A 20,000-nucleotide genomic window follows, 5' to 3' on the forward strand; every position below is an offset into this window, starting at 1 on the left:
TCACTCACACACACACACACACTCACACTCACTCACCTACTCACACACACACACACACACACACACACACACTCACGCATTCACTCACTCACAAACACACACACACACACTCACTTACACTCAGTCCCTCACTCACTCACTCACATACACACAAACACACACACTCACACATTCACTCACTCACACACACACTCACACATTCACTCACTCACACACACACACACACACTCACACATTCACTCACTCACAAACACACACACACACACACTCACTTACACTCAGTCCCTCACTCACTCACTCACTCACTCACATACACACAAACACACTCACACTCACTCACCTACTCACACACACACACACACACACTCACGCATTCACTCACTCACAAACACACACACACACACACTCACTTACACTCAGTCCCTCACTCACTCACTCACTCACTCACATACACACAAACACACATTCACTCACTCACTCACTCACACACACTCACACATTCACTCACTCACAAACACACACACACACACACACACTCACTTACACTCAGTCCCTCACTCACTCACTCACATACACACAAACACACATTCACTCACTCACTCACTCACACACACTCACACATTCACTCACTCACAAACACACACACACACACACACACTCACTTACACTCAGTCCCTCACTCACTCACTCACTCACATACACACAAACACACATTCACTCACTCACTCACTCACACACACTCACACATTCACTCACACACACACTCACACACACACACACACTCACTTACACTCAGTCCCTCACTCACTCACTCACTCACTCACACTCACTCACCTACTCACACACACACACACACTCACGCATTCACTCACTCACAAACACACACACACACACTCACTTACACTCAGTCCCTCACTCACTCACATACACACAAACACACATTAACTCACTCACTCACTCACACACACTCACACATTCACTCACTCACACACACACACACACACACACACACACACACACACTCACACACAGTTAAATCTTTCTCTTCATCTGTATCCCGTGTTATTTCCCTCAAATGCGCTTCCTCCCAGTGTCATTCTTCAAAAAGGCTCTTCTCTGTCTAAGTATTCATGGACAGCGGCGGTGCGATTGCATTACAGCCATCCGACAGCATCTGACACGTCCGTAATCTCGCCCGGGACAGGGATAACAGCATGTTATCAGCCGTCAGCGCGACTCATCCGCAGGAGGCAGAGACGGACGGCCTGCATGATTACAGCGAGACGGATATAAAACACTGCTGCTTTTTGCATTCGCAGATTTTGGTTTCGTGTTTTAAGCATAAACCTAAATCTAAAAAAAAAAAAAAACTTCTAACCTTATGCATCTCAATTAAATGCATTTCGTTTTAAGAATTTTTAGATATTTGTACTAGAAAACAAGACAAAAATACTGAGGAAGAAGCTCATTTTTTGCAGTCTTCGATATATGATAAAATGTTTGATTTATATTTAAAATATTATACATATATGAATGATCCACTATGCATTATATAACACTATACATCACTGAATAAAAGCGCAGCTAATGTGCTCACATCATGACGTCCTAATCAAAGCTGCGGGTCGTGGTGAGAGTCATCGTGTTTTAGCAGAAGAACAGCGTGTCGGCTTTAACGCATTGTGACAGGAACACTTTATATCTCACACACATCCGCGCGCTGTGGTAATAAGGGGCGGACATTAGTGCACATCATTACCCATGAGCCTTTGGGCCCCGGGGCAGAGCAGCATGATAAATATTAATGGTGTGGAACTAGTGAACGGCGGCTGAATGATCAGGGATGCTTCCTCTAATTGACATTTTACCTCCCGTATACTTTACAAGAGCGATAAAACACATGCGATCGGAGCCTCGGCTGTCACTCAAACACACCCAATACACGAGCAGAGACACAAATGGATCATTTGACCTGATTAATGCTTAATTGTTCCAATAGAGAGAACGATACATTTCAAGAAGAATCACTTAAAACTGAATCATTTATTATCCTGCAATATTAAACCCTGAACAAATGGAGGTTGTGATTCATAGACACACACACATAGATAGATATAGTTTATACACACACACACACAAACATACCAATAATTTTTATATTACAAGATAAAAATGAACCTCCATCAGAGATCGCAATCTCTCTCTCAGGTCAGGGAAAATACTGTCTGTCTCTCTCAACTCACATTATCTGAAAATTGACAGGTCGAGCAGACAACAAACAGTTACCCGAGCAAAACAAATGCAAGCGTGTGCGTCCGGTTAAATGGCACATGTCTGTCTGAGTGCAGATTTATTGACTGTCTGATACACCGTAAACTACAGTTTAAATGTGAAGTGAGACGCACATTCAACTCCAGACTCAAACACAAAGACTGTATCATATAATATTTTCTTCCTCAGAGTTTCTGTCTTGTTTTCCAGTACAGATATCTAAACATTCTTAATCAAGATACATTTACTGAAGATGCAAAGAGACAGTCAATTTATGTGAAACTCATCAAAATGATGTAAGTTTATGCTTAAAATGAGAACAAAAATCTGCCAGTGGGCACATAAAAATAAACTAAAATCAAAGGGAAAACAATATTATTTTTCTTACTCCGTTTGCAGATATTTGTTTTATGTTTTAATCATAAACTCACTTAATTTAAATCTCAGAAAACGTCTTATCTTCAGTCATTGTGCAATTAAACACATCTTGATTTAAGAACATTTATTTGTACTGGAAAAAAAAGACAGAAATACTGAGGAAAAACATGATTTTCTGCAATAAATGTTTGATTTATATTTTAAATGTTATCCACATATTCATATTGGAATGTAAATGAATGATCTATTAAGCATTATATAACGTTTATGATCATTAAAGTATAGTGTTGGGTGTAATTCATTACCAAGTAATTAATTCCTGTAATTTAATTAGTTTTCCCTTGAAAAAAGTAAAGTAAGGGATTACTCTTAATTTTTCTGTAATTTACTTCTGATGTATAGTTGCATTAAATACTTTATAGACTATTTAACAATTCTAGATAAAACAATGGGTTTAACATCAAAATTTAAAGTCTAATGTTTGTTTGTTTTTTTATGTTTTTATATGCAACATTCTCCCTTTAAATACTTTGGTTAGTTCAAGAATAATTTGTACAACTTTATATTACTTATTTGAAAGAATTAAAAGAGCATTTTCATGTCTATCCTTGTATTATTCAACTGGTTGAGGTTGATTTAGAAAGTAATTAGTAATAAGTAATGCAATACTTTAGTACAGTAATCTCATTACACTGTTGCTAGTAATTAATTACTTTTTTAGAGTAACTTACCTAGCTGCCAAAATATTATAATCCTGAATAACTGACCTAGTGAATTGAGTGTTTTCATCTCCCTGCTGAAGTTCAGTTTTCGTTCTCCACCTAAAACTCTGAATTTATTCCTGGGTTTCTGCTTCCATCTAGTGGCGACAGCAGGAAACTGTCATAAATCTGAAGACACATCACTAATGAAATGGGATCACAGGTTTGCTAGATGAAAGAAAATGACCATATATGAGACTACAAGTTCAGCCCAAAACTAATATTATCCAGATGTGGCCCATTCATAAACACAGAACCCATATGACCGCTGTACTGTGTGAGAATTGCAATAGATCATTATATGATCAAGTTTGAACTGAATACAGTTGTTTGAATACAGGAACGTCAATTCACTGCAAGATAATATCGTAATGCAATATTTGTCAACTTTTAAACAACATCGTTAGTTCTACAACACTAGCAAAACCTTACAAATCTCATAATTCTCAATAGGGTTGCAAAATTCCGGGAATTTGCAAAGCTGGAAACTTTCCATGGGAATATATGGGAATAAATGGTAATTAACGGGAATATATGGGAATTAATGGGAATAAACAAGGAATTTGCAAAATTGCAGGTTAGCCTATAACAGGGTACTTAAATGTAGTTGAAAAAAACATCTTGCAAAATAATTCAACATTATAAAACATTCACATTCCTCATACGGCACACTACTCACTGCAGGGCTATTGAGGACACACCCCCTGCATGCACTGTGCTTCCCCCAGTCCATAACATGCACATTTGATCAAAAATACTGAAAAAAATTGCAATATTGTGAAACATAACTACAATTTAAAATAATGGTATAATAATTGATAGACATAAAAATATAACTTATTCCTGTGATCTAAGCTGAATTTTCAGCATCATTTCAGTGTCACATGATCCTTCAGAGATCATTCTAACAAGCCAACACAACCGTTTCCAACAATGATAATAACAAATAAGTATCAAATCAGCAAAATTAGACTGATTTCTGAAGGATCATGTGACACTGAAATAATAACACATGACAATTGCTGCAATAAAAATATATTTACATATTTACTAAATTAAAATTAATTAAATGCAAAAAATAAATAACTGTTATTTCATGTTATGACCAAACAAAATGTTTATATTTGTTTTTATATGATACATTTTATATAAATATTATAAATCTGTATAAATTTCCCAAAATTTCCAATTAATTCCCATAAATTCCTTTTAAGTTTCCAAATTGGAATATTTCCAAAATTCCCCAGGTTAAGTTCCTGTGGAAAGTTTCCGAAAACGTTCCGCCCCTTTGCAACCCTAATTCTCAATAATCACCACAAAATTAATAACTTACAACTATCAAGCGTATTATATATCCAACTGCACCTGTACACAAACACTCACATAAACCATATATAATGGCTAACAGCAAATCTGGTTAATGGTTTATATTAGACTCCAAATGTAAACTATCCTATCAGCCAATATCGACTAATATAAGCTCTGTACAAATCAAATTGGATTGAATTGAAAACAAGAGCAGTGATACATGGTATCCTTAAAATACACAACCAATCAAAAAGATTAAGACACATGCGGCTCAATTTATGTTTCTCATGATCTTAAACATCTAAAAGCTCCTGCTTAAATGACTGAAATAAGGGTGACACTTTTCAATAAGGTCTCATTCGTTAACATTAGTTAATGCATTATGAATTAACTGTGAGCAATCTATTTTTACAGCATTTACTAACCTTTGTTAGATGTTTGTTAAATAAAATACAATTTCTCATTGTTAGCTCATGTTAGTTCACAGCGCATTAATGTCAAGAGACAATTTTTCATTTTAATAATTCATTAGAAAATGTTGAAAATACCATTGCTTTAGTTCATTTTTAGCTCATATACAGCAGTTAACAAATGAAACCTTGTTGTAAAGTGTTACAGAAATCAGTTTTATACACATACAGACATGTATCCTTCATATGAATCATACATGTGAACTTCTTCAATAGTGTTTTAAAAGCCAGTGTGACTTTATTATGATGAATCTGTATTTGCTGTAGTTTACACACTTCTGAATTTGCCGGAAAAGTTAAGTCTTAAACGAGAACATTGTGTACAATGTGTACAGACAGTAATAATAAAGAATGAGCAGAAGTGTTTGAACTTTTGAGTGTAAATTACAATAAATCAGCCATCTGAACACATGAGAAACAGGAGACAGGCATCGCCCCCTTGTGGCCAATGCATGAATCAGAGGCGTTCAGACTGAAGACAGCAGCAGCTCCTGAAACACACATGTGATGCAGTGGACTCACTGTGAACTGCTCCTGGGATTTGTAGTTCTTGTCGAGGTAGACACGCGCACGGCTGAAGTCCTTCATGGCATCGCTGGACAGCAGCTCTCTGACAACAACAACAACAACAACACGACATGAGCTTTCTGGAGCATTTGCACAGTCAGGCTCTTACTAAAAATGTAAAGTTAAATGTGACAGGGAACTTGCAGTGTTTTTAAATATGGATTTTTTTTCACACAAACGCATCGCTTTGCTTCAGAAGGCCTTTATTAATCCTTTGGAGTCGTGTGGAGTACGTTTATGATGGATGTGAATAGAGACACTTTCTTCAGCTCATACTCATTTGGTAACTCATACTGCCATTATAAAGCTTGGGATATTTATTATTATTTCTACGCCTGTGTTCATCAGAAAGAAGAAAGTCGTGTACACCTAGGATGGCTTGAGGGCGAGTAAAGCTTGGGATAATTTTCATATGAAAGTGAACTAATCCTTTAAAGACGCTAATATGTAATAATGATTGGCAAAACATTCATGTATTTATGGGTTAAGGAGGGATTAAAAGTGCACCTCTGCAAAGAAATTAAATAATCGTGTTTTCATAATCATTGGAAGCCAAATCAAAATCAAAACTAAAATGTGATTATTCGCATTTGCTAATTCCATAGTAATTTCTGACACTTTGTCAGCAGTGCTTCAGGTTTTCTGCTCTCCTGAATAAACAGTGCTGTGCAAGCGCACAGGTGTGTGGGTAAATATTGGCTCTGTGAGCTCTGACAGCCTTTAATAATGAGACGATATGGAAAACAAAACACGACAGAAGCTGGGGCTGCTATTTGATCAAGAACCGGATGCAGCGGGCGGATGGATTGATGAATCCTGACGGATTCACACAGCTCCACGTGCCTCACGAGCCAATCGGCAGGGAGGAGGACATGAGGACTTACTTGACGAAGCTGTCCACATGTGCCATGGATGCTTCGTAGTTCTTCCCACCTACTTCCTGACAGTGAACCGCCACAAAGTGCGGCCTGTGTGCTTGAACAGTCTGCAAGACAAGAGAAGAGAGATGGGTGAGATGTGAGACATACTGGAGCAAAAAGAGCACTGAAATATAACAGATTTGAGAAAAAAGCATGAATCAGTTTCTTCTAATCATCCATTTATATTTATGCATTTGACAGATAGTCAACAAATTATTAAATCGCAGCCTTTTGCCAAAGCAATTGCGCAAACCAATGTTAGAGAACTTGTGTTATTATGAGAAGTTTAAAAATATTTTCGGTTCATTATGAAACACTGGCAGGACAGCTTAAACTACAAGTCTGGGCAATTAATGGGAAGCACTGCTGGATTTTCTTTAAGGTTATGTATAATACAACTGAAAAACAAAAAATTAAAAGTAAAATAATAATAAATTAAAAAATGTTATTTATAAATATAAATAATCATTTAAATATGCAAAAAATATAAAATAATATAAAATAAAAATACAAAATAATTAAAAAATATATAATAAATAGAAATAAATTAGAACAAAATAAATAAGAAACTGTTGTGATGCACTTCCACAAGCTGAACAAGTAAAAAGTAGAATAAATAAAATTAAATAAATAAATATACATGCATATAAAAATTATAATAATAGAACAGAACAATATAAAAATGCTAAATAATATACAATAATAAATAATAATAATAATAATAATAATAATAAATAGAAATAAATAAGAAACTATGTTGTAATGCACTTCCACAAGCTACTAAAACTACTAAAGTTGTGCTGGACTTTTCTTCCCTATTGTGCCAAGTGAGACAACTTCTTGAATAAGAACAAATGTAGGGCGGGGCTTGATTTTGTCAGTGTGGAATTGTTTGGATGGTTGTGGTTTGTTATTGGTGGATCTCATGTGAGTGACAGGTTGCCCCGCCCTCTTCATCAGAGAAGAGAAGAGAAGAGATGTCACTGCAAGAGGAAAGGGAAGTTATTCTGATGATTCAAGATTATGAGACACATGAATTTAAAAACAATGATGTGCACCGATAAATCATTTAGAATAGATAATTAATAGCCATGAAAAAATAAGAATTGCCCATTTCAATTTAAGGAAAGGCAATTGATTCAGGTTCAATTCGATTAATCGCTCAGCTCTAGTGTTTCCTTTCCTACAGGAAAGCAGAAGCTATATGATCCTCATAGCCTTCAGGAGAAACACAACGGCAGGCTTCAGAGTCTGTGTGTATGGTGTTAAGAGACTGTCTGGTCACGTTCAACACTTTGAAACACTTCCACAAGTGCCGCCACGGAGATCAGGCTGTCGACCTGTAAGCGAAAATCCATACGGCAGTGAATTACGGCACTCGCAGGCGCCGGCGGGTCAAGGCTGCGGCCGCAGGGCCGAGGATAGATCACTGTCGGGCAGGATTTGTGAGGCCCGAGAGGCGGCGAGATCCGGGTCGGAGCCAGGCATCAGGATCCACTCCACTCCAGACCTGCTTTATTCAGACTAACAGCCAAATCAAATAAAAGTCAATGTGCAGCAATAACACTTCAGATTTTCCATCAGCCAATGGCCTCATGTTTCTTCTGAATGCCTCCTGCTCAAAGACGCATGATTAGTGGATCCAAGTGTTTTCAGAGCTACAGTGTGTGTGTGAGAGAGCTGGACAGGTTTATTACTGGTTTTCTAACTCACCATGAACTGAAAATTGACAATTCTTGTTGCTTTTTATGGAATATTGCAGTGTTTATTCTAAATTATTTATCGGTGCACATCATTATTGTTTTAAATTCATGTGTCTCAGAATCTTAAATCAGAATAACTTCCCCTCCCTCTTGCTGTGACATCTCTTCTCTGATATCACATGAGATCCACCAATAACAAACCACAACCATCCAATCAATTCCACACAGACAAAAATCACGAAATCAAGACTTCTGTTTCATGCCTTTAAACTGCTATTAATACCACACCTGTCACAACTCGTTAAACTCTGTGTGTGTGTGTGTGTGTGTGTGTGTGTGTGTGTGTGTGTGTGTGTGTGTGTGTGTGTGTGTGTGTGTGTGTGTGTGTGTGTGTGTGTGTGTGTGTGTGTGTGTGTGTGTGTGTGTGTGTGTGTGTGTGTGTGTGTGTGTGTGTGTGTGTGGTTGAGAGAAAGTGTCTCCACTCCTTGAGAATGAGACACTAATATCAAGAGTAATTTAGGTTAGTTTAAGACTGCATAAACATACATTAAATATTATAATACAACACAAAATAAATATTAGCAAGCCACTGAACGCCTACTGAAGAGCAGGAGTCACACTACACATATATACATAATTATGAAATATTGATATTGTCATCTTTACAGTTTTTTATAATATTTGAAGAGAGATGTTTCATCTGTTTAAAGAGCAAATAACGGCAGATCACTGTGAATGAGCTTCTGCTGATTGAAATGAAGCGTCTGATGCTCTGTCAACATTACAGACGCATTTATCATCACCATTATTACAGTCACAGTGTCCAGAGATTAAATATATTACATATTACTCGTGTTATTGGCTGGGAAACTGGCTCAAAATATCAGTAATAAAAATGGAAGTTGCTGCTTTTTCCTCCATCATAAATGAGTTGTGTCTCAGAGCGGCAGATATAACGCTATAAACACTTTCATGTTCTCTTGAGTTCAGATGCTGGTGTTTGGAACACAATCGTGTGCTTCTGGAGGGAATTAAACCAAATCATTCTGATGACAGCCTTTGGCTCAGGCGTCTCTGAACCACCAAACCAACATTTGAGATGCTGTAATGTGATTGGTCTGCTGTTTAGTCCAGTTATAAAATCACAGGCATAGTCACATGAGGTTTTTGTTGTGGATCGAAGGATTTACACAGTTAATTTACAAACCCGATTCCAAAAAAGTTGGGACACTGTACAAATTGTGAATAAAAACAGAATGCAATGATGTGGAAGTTTCAAATTTCAATATTTTATTCAGAATACAACATAGATGACATATCAAATGTTTAAACTGAGAAAATGTATAATTTTAAGGGAAAAATAAGTTGATTTTAATTTCATGGCATCAACACATCTCAAAAAAGTTGGGACAAGGCCATGTTTACCACTGTGTGGCATCCCCTCTTCTTTTTATAACAGTCTGCAAACGTCTGGGGACTGAGGAGACAAGTTGCTCAAGTTTAGGAATAGGAATGTTGTCCCATTCTTGTCTAATACAGGCTTCTAGTTGCTCAACTGTCTTAGGTCTTCTTTGTTGCATCTTCCTCTTTATGATGCGCCAAATGTTTTCTATGGGTGAAAGATCTGGACTGCAGGCTCGCCATTTCAGTACCCGGATCCTTCTTCTACGCAGCCATGATGTTGTAATTGATGCAGTATGTGGTCTGGCATTATCATGTTGGAAAATGCAAGGTCTTCCCTGAAAGAGACGACGTCTGGATGGGAGCATATGTTGTTCTAGAACTTAATAGGGGTGTAACGATACGCTCAGGTCACGATACGATACGTATCACGATATTTTGAACAAAATGAAACTGAAATTCAAACAAGATTTATTAAAAAAAACATTAACAAATTTCAATAATTGTCCTTGTTGTACACACAAGATCACATTTCAATAAAATAAATAAATATACAATTTTAATAAAAACATTCTGTATTCAAATTAACAGTTGAATAGGGCTGTCTGTCACTAAAAAAATTGTTTTAAATTTAACATGAACTTAGAATTATGAATAGGGGCCGTTCACATATCGCGTCTAAAAACGCGTGGAAGGCGCGGCCGCACCGCTTCTCCTTTCCAAAGCGCTTGCGCTCCCGTGGCGTCGGTCGTTGCTATGCAACCATGAACTGGGCTCTCCAAGAGGATCAGAGGATGTTTCTGCAAAGGATAAATGATTTCTAGCCCTTGCATTAGTTTTACTACGTGATATATTGATGGAGATAAGATATAAAAACCACCATGTACAGCTATGAGCCGAACAGCTGAGCTTTTGATGTTTTGTTACGGAAAGGCCATAGCTGATCGGTTGATTCTTGTCACACGACCTGCGGTGCGCTTGCGGCATTCTGAGAAGTTGAGAATTGCATGCGCGTCGCGACCGCGTCGATCCCATTATGAGCGCGCCTGCCACGCGGCTACATTTGAAAATAATAACTGACTTGCACGCGGAAAAGACGCAATATGTGAACGGCGCCACAGAACTTCTTAAAGCAAAGCATCGCAAGCGTCTTTTGCTTTTCTGTGAGCACAGCTGTTGCTGTGCACTGCGGTGAAAGAAAGCCACGACTTTTCTCACGCGACCATGCAAGAGACTGACATGAGAAACGTTTAAACCTGCTTGCAAGATTCAATGTGTGCCCGAACCACTTACTGAACTAGAGAGCTGATTGAGACACACCATCTACGATAAATCGTTACACCCCTAATACTTATAGTAATTTAAAAATGTGGTAGCATTGGATCTGGACAGGAAGGATAACTCTGGGAGTTGGAAGGGGTGTGTCGCGATTCTGCCTTCTCAAATCGCGATACAGGTTCGTGGACCTGCGTATCGCGATTCCGATTTCATATCGCATATCGTTACAGCCCTAGAACTTAAGTATACCTTTCAGCATTGATGGTGCCTTTCCAGATGTGTAAGCTGCCCATGCCACACGCACTCATGCAACCCCATACCATCAGAGATGCAGGCTTCTGAACTGAGCGCTGATAACAACTTGGGTTGTCCTTGTCCTCTTTAGTCTGGATGACATGGTGTCCCAGTTTTCCAAAAAGAACTTCAAATTTTGATTCGTCTGACCACAGAACAGTTTTCCACTTTGCCACACTCCATTTTAAATGAGCCTTGGCCCAGAGAAAACGCCTGCGCTTCTGGATCATGTTTAGATATGGCTCTTTTTTGACCTATAGAGTTTTAGCCGGCAACGGTGAATGGCACGGTGGATTGTGTTCACCGACAATGTTTTCTGGAAGTATTCCTGAGCCCATGTTGTGATTTCCATTACAGTAACATTCCTGTATGTGATGCAGTGCCGTCTAAGGGCCCGAAGATCACGGGCATCCAGTATGGTTTTCCAGCCTTGACCCTTACGCACAGAGATTGTTCCAGATTCTCTGAATCTTTGGATGATGTTATGCACTGTAGATGATGATAACTTCAAACTCTTCGCAATTTTTTCTCTGAGAAACTCCTTTCTGATATTGCTCCACTATTTTTGGCCGCAGCATTGGGGGAATTGGTGATCCTCTGCCCATCTTGACTTCTGAGAGACACTGCCACTCTGAGAGGCTCTTTTTATACCCAATCATGTTGCCAATTGATCTAATAAGTTGCACATTGGTCCTCCAGCTGTTCCTTATATGTACATTTAACTTTTCCGGCATCTTATTGCTACCTTTCTCAACTTTTTTGGAATGTGTAGCTCTCATGAAATCCAATATGAGCCAATATTTGGCATGACATTTCAAAATGTCTCACTTTCAACATTTGATATGTTATCTATATTCTATTGTGTGACTAAATTGTAAGTTTATGAGATTTGTAAATTATTGCATTCCTTTTTTATTCACAATTTGTACAGTGTCCCAACTTTTTTGGAATCGGGTTTGTATTTCTATCATAGTTTACGCACGTCAATTATCCACCTTCATTGAGTGCACATTTTTTTATGCACTTTTTTATGCACATATTTGATTATCCATCCAGCATTTTTTGTGCAATATCCCAAAATCGCATAAAAATAGATGGATATAAACCTAGCTAATGTGTCTCAGGGTTTCTTAACACCAAACTACACAACCATCTGCTGATGTGATGTGTGCAAACCTACAAAAGAGCGAGTATAAAATAAAGCAGCTTTCCATGACGTCACTGGAGCTCAAGCTTGCCAGTTTACAGGCCTTCCCCGAACACACACACACACGATCACATGACACACTCCCAACAGCCCATTACTGTTACTATCACAACAGAGCTTCAGTCTGAACATGAACAGAAGCATCAGCACATGCACGTTAAAGCCTCTGCAATCAATACAACTAGAAATCAATATGCCAAATTATGATAAAAAAAATGGATGCTGCATTAAATATAATATATAATAATACACTGAAAAAATGTATTGCATGCGCTAATTTTGGCTGCACAAAATGAATGTTTGGAAATGTGACACTACAGCAGAAGATATAAATAACTGGCTTAAAACTATTTTGGGGATGAAAAGACTTTTGCACAGTACTGTACAGTTGTAAGAAAAAGTATGTGAACCATTTGCAGAATCTGTGAAAATGTGAAAAATGTTAACAAAATAAGAGAGATCATAAAAAAATCATGTTATTTTTTATTTAGTACTGTCCTGAGTAAGATATTTTACATAAAAGATGTTTATATATAGTCCACAAGAAAAAAAAAACTGAATTTATGCAAATGGCCCCATTCATATGTGAACCATTGATTCTCAATACTGTGTGTGGTTACCTGATGATCTACGACTGTTTTTTTTTTTGTTTTGTGATGGTTGTTCATGAGTCCCTTGTTTGTTCTGAGCAGTTAAACTGAGCTCTGTTCTTCAGAAAAATCCTCCACGTCCTGCAGATTCTTCAGTTTTTAAGCATTTGTTGCATATTTGAACCCTTTCCAGCAGTGACTGAATGATTTTCGTATCCATTTTATCACACCGAGGACAATTGAGGGACTCAAACTCAACTATTAAAAAGGTTCAAACATTCACTGATGCTCCAGAAGGAAACATGATGCATTAAGAGTTGGGGGGTGAAAACTTTTGAACAGGATGAAGATCCAAACTTTTCTTATTTTATAAAAAAATCATTGCTTTTTATTTAGTACTGCCCTTCAGAAGCAACAGAAGATACTTGCATGTTTCCTGGAAGAAAAAATAATTACAATTTACCTTGATATTTAAATTAAAAAAGTTTTCACCCCCCAACTCTTAACGCATCGTGTTTCCTTCTGGAGCATCAGTGAATGTTTGAACCTTTTTTAATAGTTGAGTTTGAGTCCCTCAGTTGTCCTCAGTGTGAAAAGACAGATCTCAAAATCATTCAGTCACTGCTGGAAAGGGTTCAAATATGCAAAAATGCTTGAAAACTTATGAATCTGCAGGAGCTGGAGGATTTTTCTGAAGAACAGAGCTCAGTTTAACTGCTCAGAACAAACAAGAGACTCATGAACAACCATCACAAAACATAAAAACAGTCGTAGATCATCAGGTGACCACACACAGTATTGAGAATCAATGGTTCACATACTTATGAATGGGGTTATTTTAATAAATTCAGCTCTTTTTATTTTGTCTTGTGGACTATATATAAACATCTTTTATGTAAAATATCTTACTCAGGACAGTACTAAACCAAAAATAACATGCATTTTGTATGATCTCTCTTATTTTATTAAAATAATTCTCATTTTCACAGATTCTGCAAGTGGTTCACATACTTTTTCTTACAACTGTATATAAAAACACACAGAAGACACAATGTTAGTGGGTCATTTCTTTTGTCAGTCAAAACAAAAAGCTAAATAGCATGAGTAGGTAAATGAGTGTCTTCTACAGGTAAAATCAGTCCTGGAGTTACTGCAGGTCAAAGCCGAGGGTTTGATTAGTAAATGAGTCTTCCATGAGATCAGCAATGACATGTCACTCCATCTCTAATAGAAACACAACTAAAATCCTGCATAATGAAAATCATGTGACCTACAGACAGCAAACATCATGTGAAAACCCAGACGTCCATTCAAACTGGCTTTCAATGGGAAACATGAGGAATATCAAGAGTTTCTTACCTGGCAAAACTCCCGCAGCCACGTCTTCTGCAGGTTCTCCGGCTGAAAGAGGAAAGACACGGATTCAGTAAGACGTTCAGTACCGCGGTACAGTGATGTATCAGTGTTTCATCATGAGTGTTGAGGGCCGTGTTTGGACCATCATAACGACCTGTCTTTATCTAATTCAACATTAACAAAAAATAAAGCATCTCAATGAAACTAATACCTAAAATACTGTACACAAGTGAACGAATAAAGCTCAACTACAACCATTATGCTGCTCGAAACATTCACTTCTGTGGTGAGATTAATTACAGGTGTGTTTGAGAGCATCAGTGATCAGATGAATAAAGAGTGCATGTGGGGTTTGAGCCCCCCCACACACACACACTCTCACACACACACACAAACATACTCTACCCACTGCACAAGACTATATAAGGACACACACACTGAACCCTGACATTAGAGAGAGAGACAGAGACTGGACTCTAAATATGGGTTTTTGTGTAGACATAATGACTTTTATACTGTACAAACATTACATTCTATCCCATAACCCTGACCCAACCCTATATGAAACATTACATTTTCAAGAAAACATCCTTTAGTGTGATTTATAGGCTGTTTTCCTCATGGGGACCTACATATTACATTTGGTCCACACACACTCTCACACACTCTCAAACTCACACAAACACTCTCTCACACACACACACTCACACATTAAGTGTCTTCAGGGCCAGCGGGGAAGATGCATGGGCATTAATTTTCATTACTTTAACGTTATGTTTAGTTTTTACCTAAAGCCTACCCTTCAGGCGGTGATCCACAAGTGTCAACATTTAAGCATTTCCAACATTTGCCCTTTTACAGCAGATTTAGTTCACAAACAACTGACAGTCGTGACCCAAATATGATTTTCATTTACAATAATAAATCCTAAATTTCGGCATTAGTAATTTACTTTTCGCGGCATCAGTCACACTCACACTCGAGCTCTGAGGATCTCCGGTTCTCGGCTCATTTTGAGTCAGACTTGTGAATTCAGTGAAACATTAACTGGAGATTCACTCTGACTGGATCATTTGAGTCAGTGAGTTGTTGACTCGAGAACAGATGCAATCAGATCGCTCCAAATCACAAATTAACCATTCAAGAGTGTGTTTCCCAAAGCCAACAGTGATCGCAAGTTCCGTCTTTACCAACACTTTTTAACGAAACTGGCGACCATAGTTGGGTAATGATGCTTTTGGGAAATGCACACCGGTGCGATTTATGAATGTATTTAGGAGGAGAAACAGCATATGGTGTTTCCACAGAACACGTTTTTACATTCCACTGCGCTTCTTTTCTTTCATTTTATATGTAAACGCGCTAGACCGACCTTGCGTTTTTTTTCTCCCATTCAGGGCCATTCACATGTTTTTCACAAGTTAGGGGCCGCTCATATGTTGCGTCTTTTGTGCACTCAAGTTTATTATTTTAAATGTAGATGTGCAAAAAGTGCACTCACGATGCTCGAGTTATGACACACTTGTTTTTTTGCCAGCCGTTTCTACGCCGCATCTAGATGAAAAAAAAAAAATCAACTTTTCAGAACACCGTAAGCACACTGCAGGTCATGTGACAAGAACTAACCAATCAGCTTACAACATTGAAAGCTCAACCAAGATGTAGGAACAGCTGATCATAGGTGTAGAGTGGTTCATTCATAAACCCGTAAGATTTTACCTTCATGCTGCGGAAATAAAAACCGGAAGACAGAACACAACGAGCACAGCAATGAAAAGGGGCGGGGCTGCAGAAGCTATATAGAAACTGCAAACGATTCATTTTGAGACACCGTTTATGATTTACAATGTAAAAAAAATTAAGTGGATGGATTTTTATTATTATACAGCAATTGTGGACACACACTGCCAACTATACTGAACGATTTTGAGAAAAAAAAATTTGTGATTTTTCTGGATAAAATTGTGATTTGCGATTTAAAATGCGATTTAAATAACAAATTAAAAAATTATAAAAAATACCAGGTTTGTTTTGCTTGTTTGAAGGTCTGCACAGTTTGGCCCAAAATATTGCACCAATATATTACTTAGACAATTTATTTATTTATTTATTTATTTATTTATTTACTACTACTACTACTACTACTACTAAGTAAATATTAAAACAAATTAGAAATATTACTATTGTAATAACTTTCAATCATCATTAAAAATAAAAAAATATAGCATTAAATGATAAATATAACTATAATAATTAGCAAATAATAAAATTTTTATTTTACAGAAAATATGAAAATGTATATGAAATTTGTATTTGTATTTGTTTGTATATATGTATGAAAAAATGCAGGGTTACCTGTTAACATGCAAGCAGCCAATGATTTTAAATAAATAAGGATTTATTATAAAATATTATATATCATGATAAAAATCTGTGACAGTAATTTTTTTATTTTTTTCAAGGTATGCACAATCAAAAATAGAGTCCATGTATTTAATATGAAATATGTGCCTCTTATGCATCCACTATGGGAAAAAACCCTGTACACTTCTGTACACTGAAGAAAAACATTGATTATATGTTTCCCTCAAAGTTCTTCAGAGAGAATAATTTTTTTTTCCTATTTTTATCCTAAATAGGATTGAGTGAGCATTACTAAACGGCACTAAACACATCTGTTCCATACTGGGCCTCCATAATAATAAAGTATATATATTTATTATGCAATACTAATCAAAATGCTATTTCAAACACTCGACTGATGTTATGAAGTGAGTTTGGAGTAAAAACACATTATTAAATGTCTTTTGTTAGACAAGAGGTTCATAAATGCTTCTCATGTTTGGAAAGTGGGTATGTTGCTTTTTCAAATGCAGTGCTCCCAGATGGAGCTTCATTTACTACTGATCACAGATCAGCTCTTCACACTGTAAAAAGTTATTTTCATGATTTGTTATCACAACATTTTTTCTTTTGTCAAATCAACTTAGATATTTAATTCTGGTTCAGATAACATTATTTTGAGTTTCTGTTGATTAAACCAATCGCCTTCATTGTATTAACTAAAATTTTTAATTTCAATGAACTCAAAATTTTAAGGCAACCAGGTGTGATGGAATTTAAAGGAGTCCACTTTTAAATATACTAGTCCACTTTTAAATATACTTTTCCTGATAAATTTACTCACCCCCATGTCATCCAAGATGTTCATGTCTTTCTTTCGTCAGTCGAAAAGAAATTAAGGTTTTTGGAGGAAAACATTCCAGGATTTTTCTCCTTATAGTGGATTTCAACGGCTACCAACAGGTTGAAAGTCCAAATTGCAGCTTCAAAGGGCTTTAAACGATACCAGACGAGGAATAAGGGTCTTATCTAGAGAAACGATCGGCCATTTAAAAAAAATAATACAACTGCATATGCTTTATAAACAAAATATCGCCTTGCACATATTTCCGCGCTCTTCATATCACTTACGCTGAATGTTCTACACCTATCCTATTCTACTTATGAAAAAAAAAAAAAAACTGGTGCCGCGTTCGTTCCATAAGTTGAATAGGGAAGGCGTAGAACATTCAGCGTAAGCATTATGAAGAATGCAGAAACGGAAAATACGTTCAAGGCGATATTTTGTGTTTATAAAGCATAAACGGTTGTATTTTTTTCGAAAATGACTGATCGTTTCACTAGATAAGACTCTTATTCATCGTCTGGTATCGTTTAAAGCCCTTTGAAGCTGCACTGAAACTGCAATTTGGACCTTCAACCTGTTGGTAGCCATTGAAATCCATTATATGGAGAAAAATCCTGGAATGTTTTCCTCAAAAACCTTCATTTCTTTTCGACTGAAGAAAGAAAGACATGAACATCTTGGACGACATGGGGGTGAGTAAATTATCAGGAAAAGTGTAGTTAAAAGTGGACTAATCCTTTAATTAATCATAACTAACATTTCTTATTCCTTGCAGGAATAACATTTATATGCTTTTTAAACCTAAATGTCCCCAAAACTTGGGCTAATGTCAGTGTGTGTCTGAATCATTTCTGAATATAAAAAAGGGGAAATGAAACTTGGGGCTTATATATTTAGATGGTTGTCTAGCTGTCCCTATGATACTGAGCAACAAACAAACTAATAAACACATGATTTGGGCAGATCTTGCTTTACCTAGTAACATATGATATATGAAGGACCAATCATATTGTATCCAATATAAACTGTTGTATTCTTTTTCTGGCGATGTCATAATTATGTTCAATCGACCATGTAAAAGTGAATTTTGCATAATAGTGACATCAAATCATGTGAAGCGAGGACAGGTTCAGAGACTAGATCTGACCTCTGGTAAAACAGGGAGCGACATCAGTCAAATGAGCTAAAGTAGGACTGAGCTCAACCTAAATACACCACGCACACGTCCATCCTCCCTCAGCTTATCAAAAGTTAATTTGCAGTTAATTAGAGAGGGATCTCCACTGAAGGCCTGATATAAATACCAGCGTGTGTCCATGAGGAACCCGTGCGGTTCTCCACCAGATCTGGCCTAGTTTACACTCCCTCCAGGGATTCAGAGCGCGCTCAGATTTAGCCAAACATATTTCAGGAGCGCCGTGAGAATGCCTTTAAAAGGACAGCGGAGTGAAGTGCGCTAAACACGGCAGAACAACAGCATACGCTGCTGGGATAACAGGTGCTTTCAGAGGGAGATGACAGACATGTGCTGCTTCTAGATGAAACTACAGTTCCAGCTCTGGAAAAATAATGCTGCTATTTCCGTCCAGCTCTTTAATTTCCACTTGCCCTTTACCTTCATACGGCTCCATAATCACTCACTGTTTATTACGGTCGTAACCTTACCAGAAACAAACACATGAAAAAGACACACATGACCCTCACAGACAAAACAGCAGATCAGATCAGAATACCATAGTACTGTAACATACACTTTAAAGAATACTCTGGTATAACCATCTGTCAGTCGTTAAGCTGGAGTCCAAGTCTTCAGACTTTTGCCACCAGTGACTTTATAGTTACTTAAAATATTTTTATGCATTTTCTTTGAATACTCAGTTTTTTACAAAATTAAAGAAAATCTAAATGTTTATAATGAATGCCATATGTAATTTATGTTTATTTTATACTTATATTTTTCATTCTGAATACCATTTAATTTAAAGGATTTGTTGTGGAGTAAATGGAACTAAAATATATTTAATAATATATAAATAACTATATTTATAGTGTTTAGATGTTTGTAATGTTAACGTTTCATTTTATTTACCGGTATTTTATATTATTTCTGAATGTAATCAAATGAAAGTTGTTATTATTATTATTATTATTATTATTATTAATACTAATGATATATTAATAATATACTACTACACTACTACCACTATTGTTGATAATGATATAATATGCTACTACTAATATTATTATGACTAATATATATAACTACTATTACTGATATACTATTAATAATCTACTATTAATATTAC

At 36.7% G+C, this 20,000-nt stretch overlaps 1 protein-coding gene across 2 annotated transcripts in view; it reads right to left on the minus strand.

Annotated features, from left to right (window-relative positions):
- inpp5a (inositol polyphosphate-5-phosphatase A) overlaps window positions 1-20,000 on the minus strand; it is a 175,473-nt gene that overhangs the window by 113,496 nt on the left and 41,977 nt on the right. For both annotated transcript variants that reach the window (XM_067385695.1, XM_067385696.1), the window contains exons 2-4: window positions 14,508-14,549; window positions 6,640-6,740; window positions 5,711-5,798 (exon numbers count right to left, since the gene is read on the minus strand). In XM_067385695.1, coding sequence (XP_067241796.1) covers window positions 5,711-5,798; window positions 6,640-6,740; window positions 14,508-14,549 — 231 coding nt within the window. The remainder of the gene's footprint in view (window positions 1-5,710; window positions 5,799-6,639; window positions 6,741-14,507; window positions 14,550-20,000) is intronic.

This window comes from Chanodichthys erythropterus, chromosome 5 (genome assembly GCF_024489055.1).
Source record: "Chanodichthys erythropterus isolate Z2021 chromosome 5, ASM2448905v1, whole genome shotgun sequence".
Classification (NCBI taxonomy): Eukaryota; Metazoa; Chordata; class Actinopteri; order Cypriniformes; family Xenocyprididae; genus Chanodichthys; species Chanodichthys erythropterus.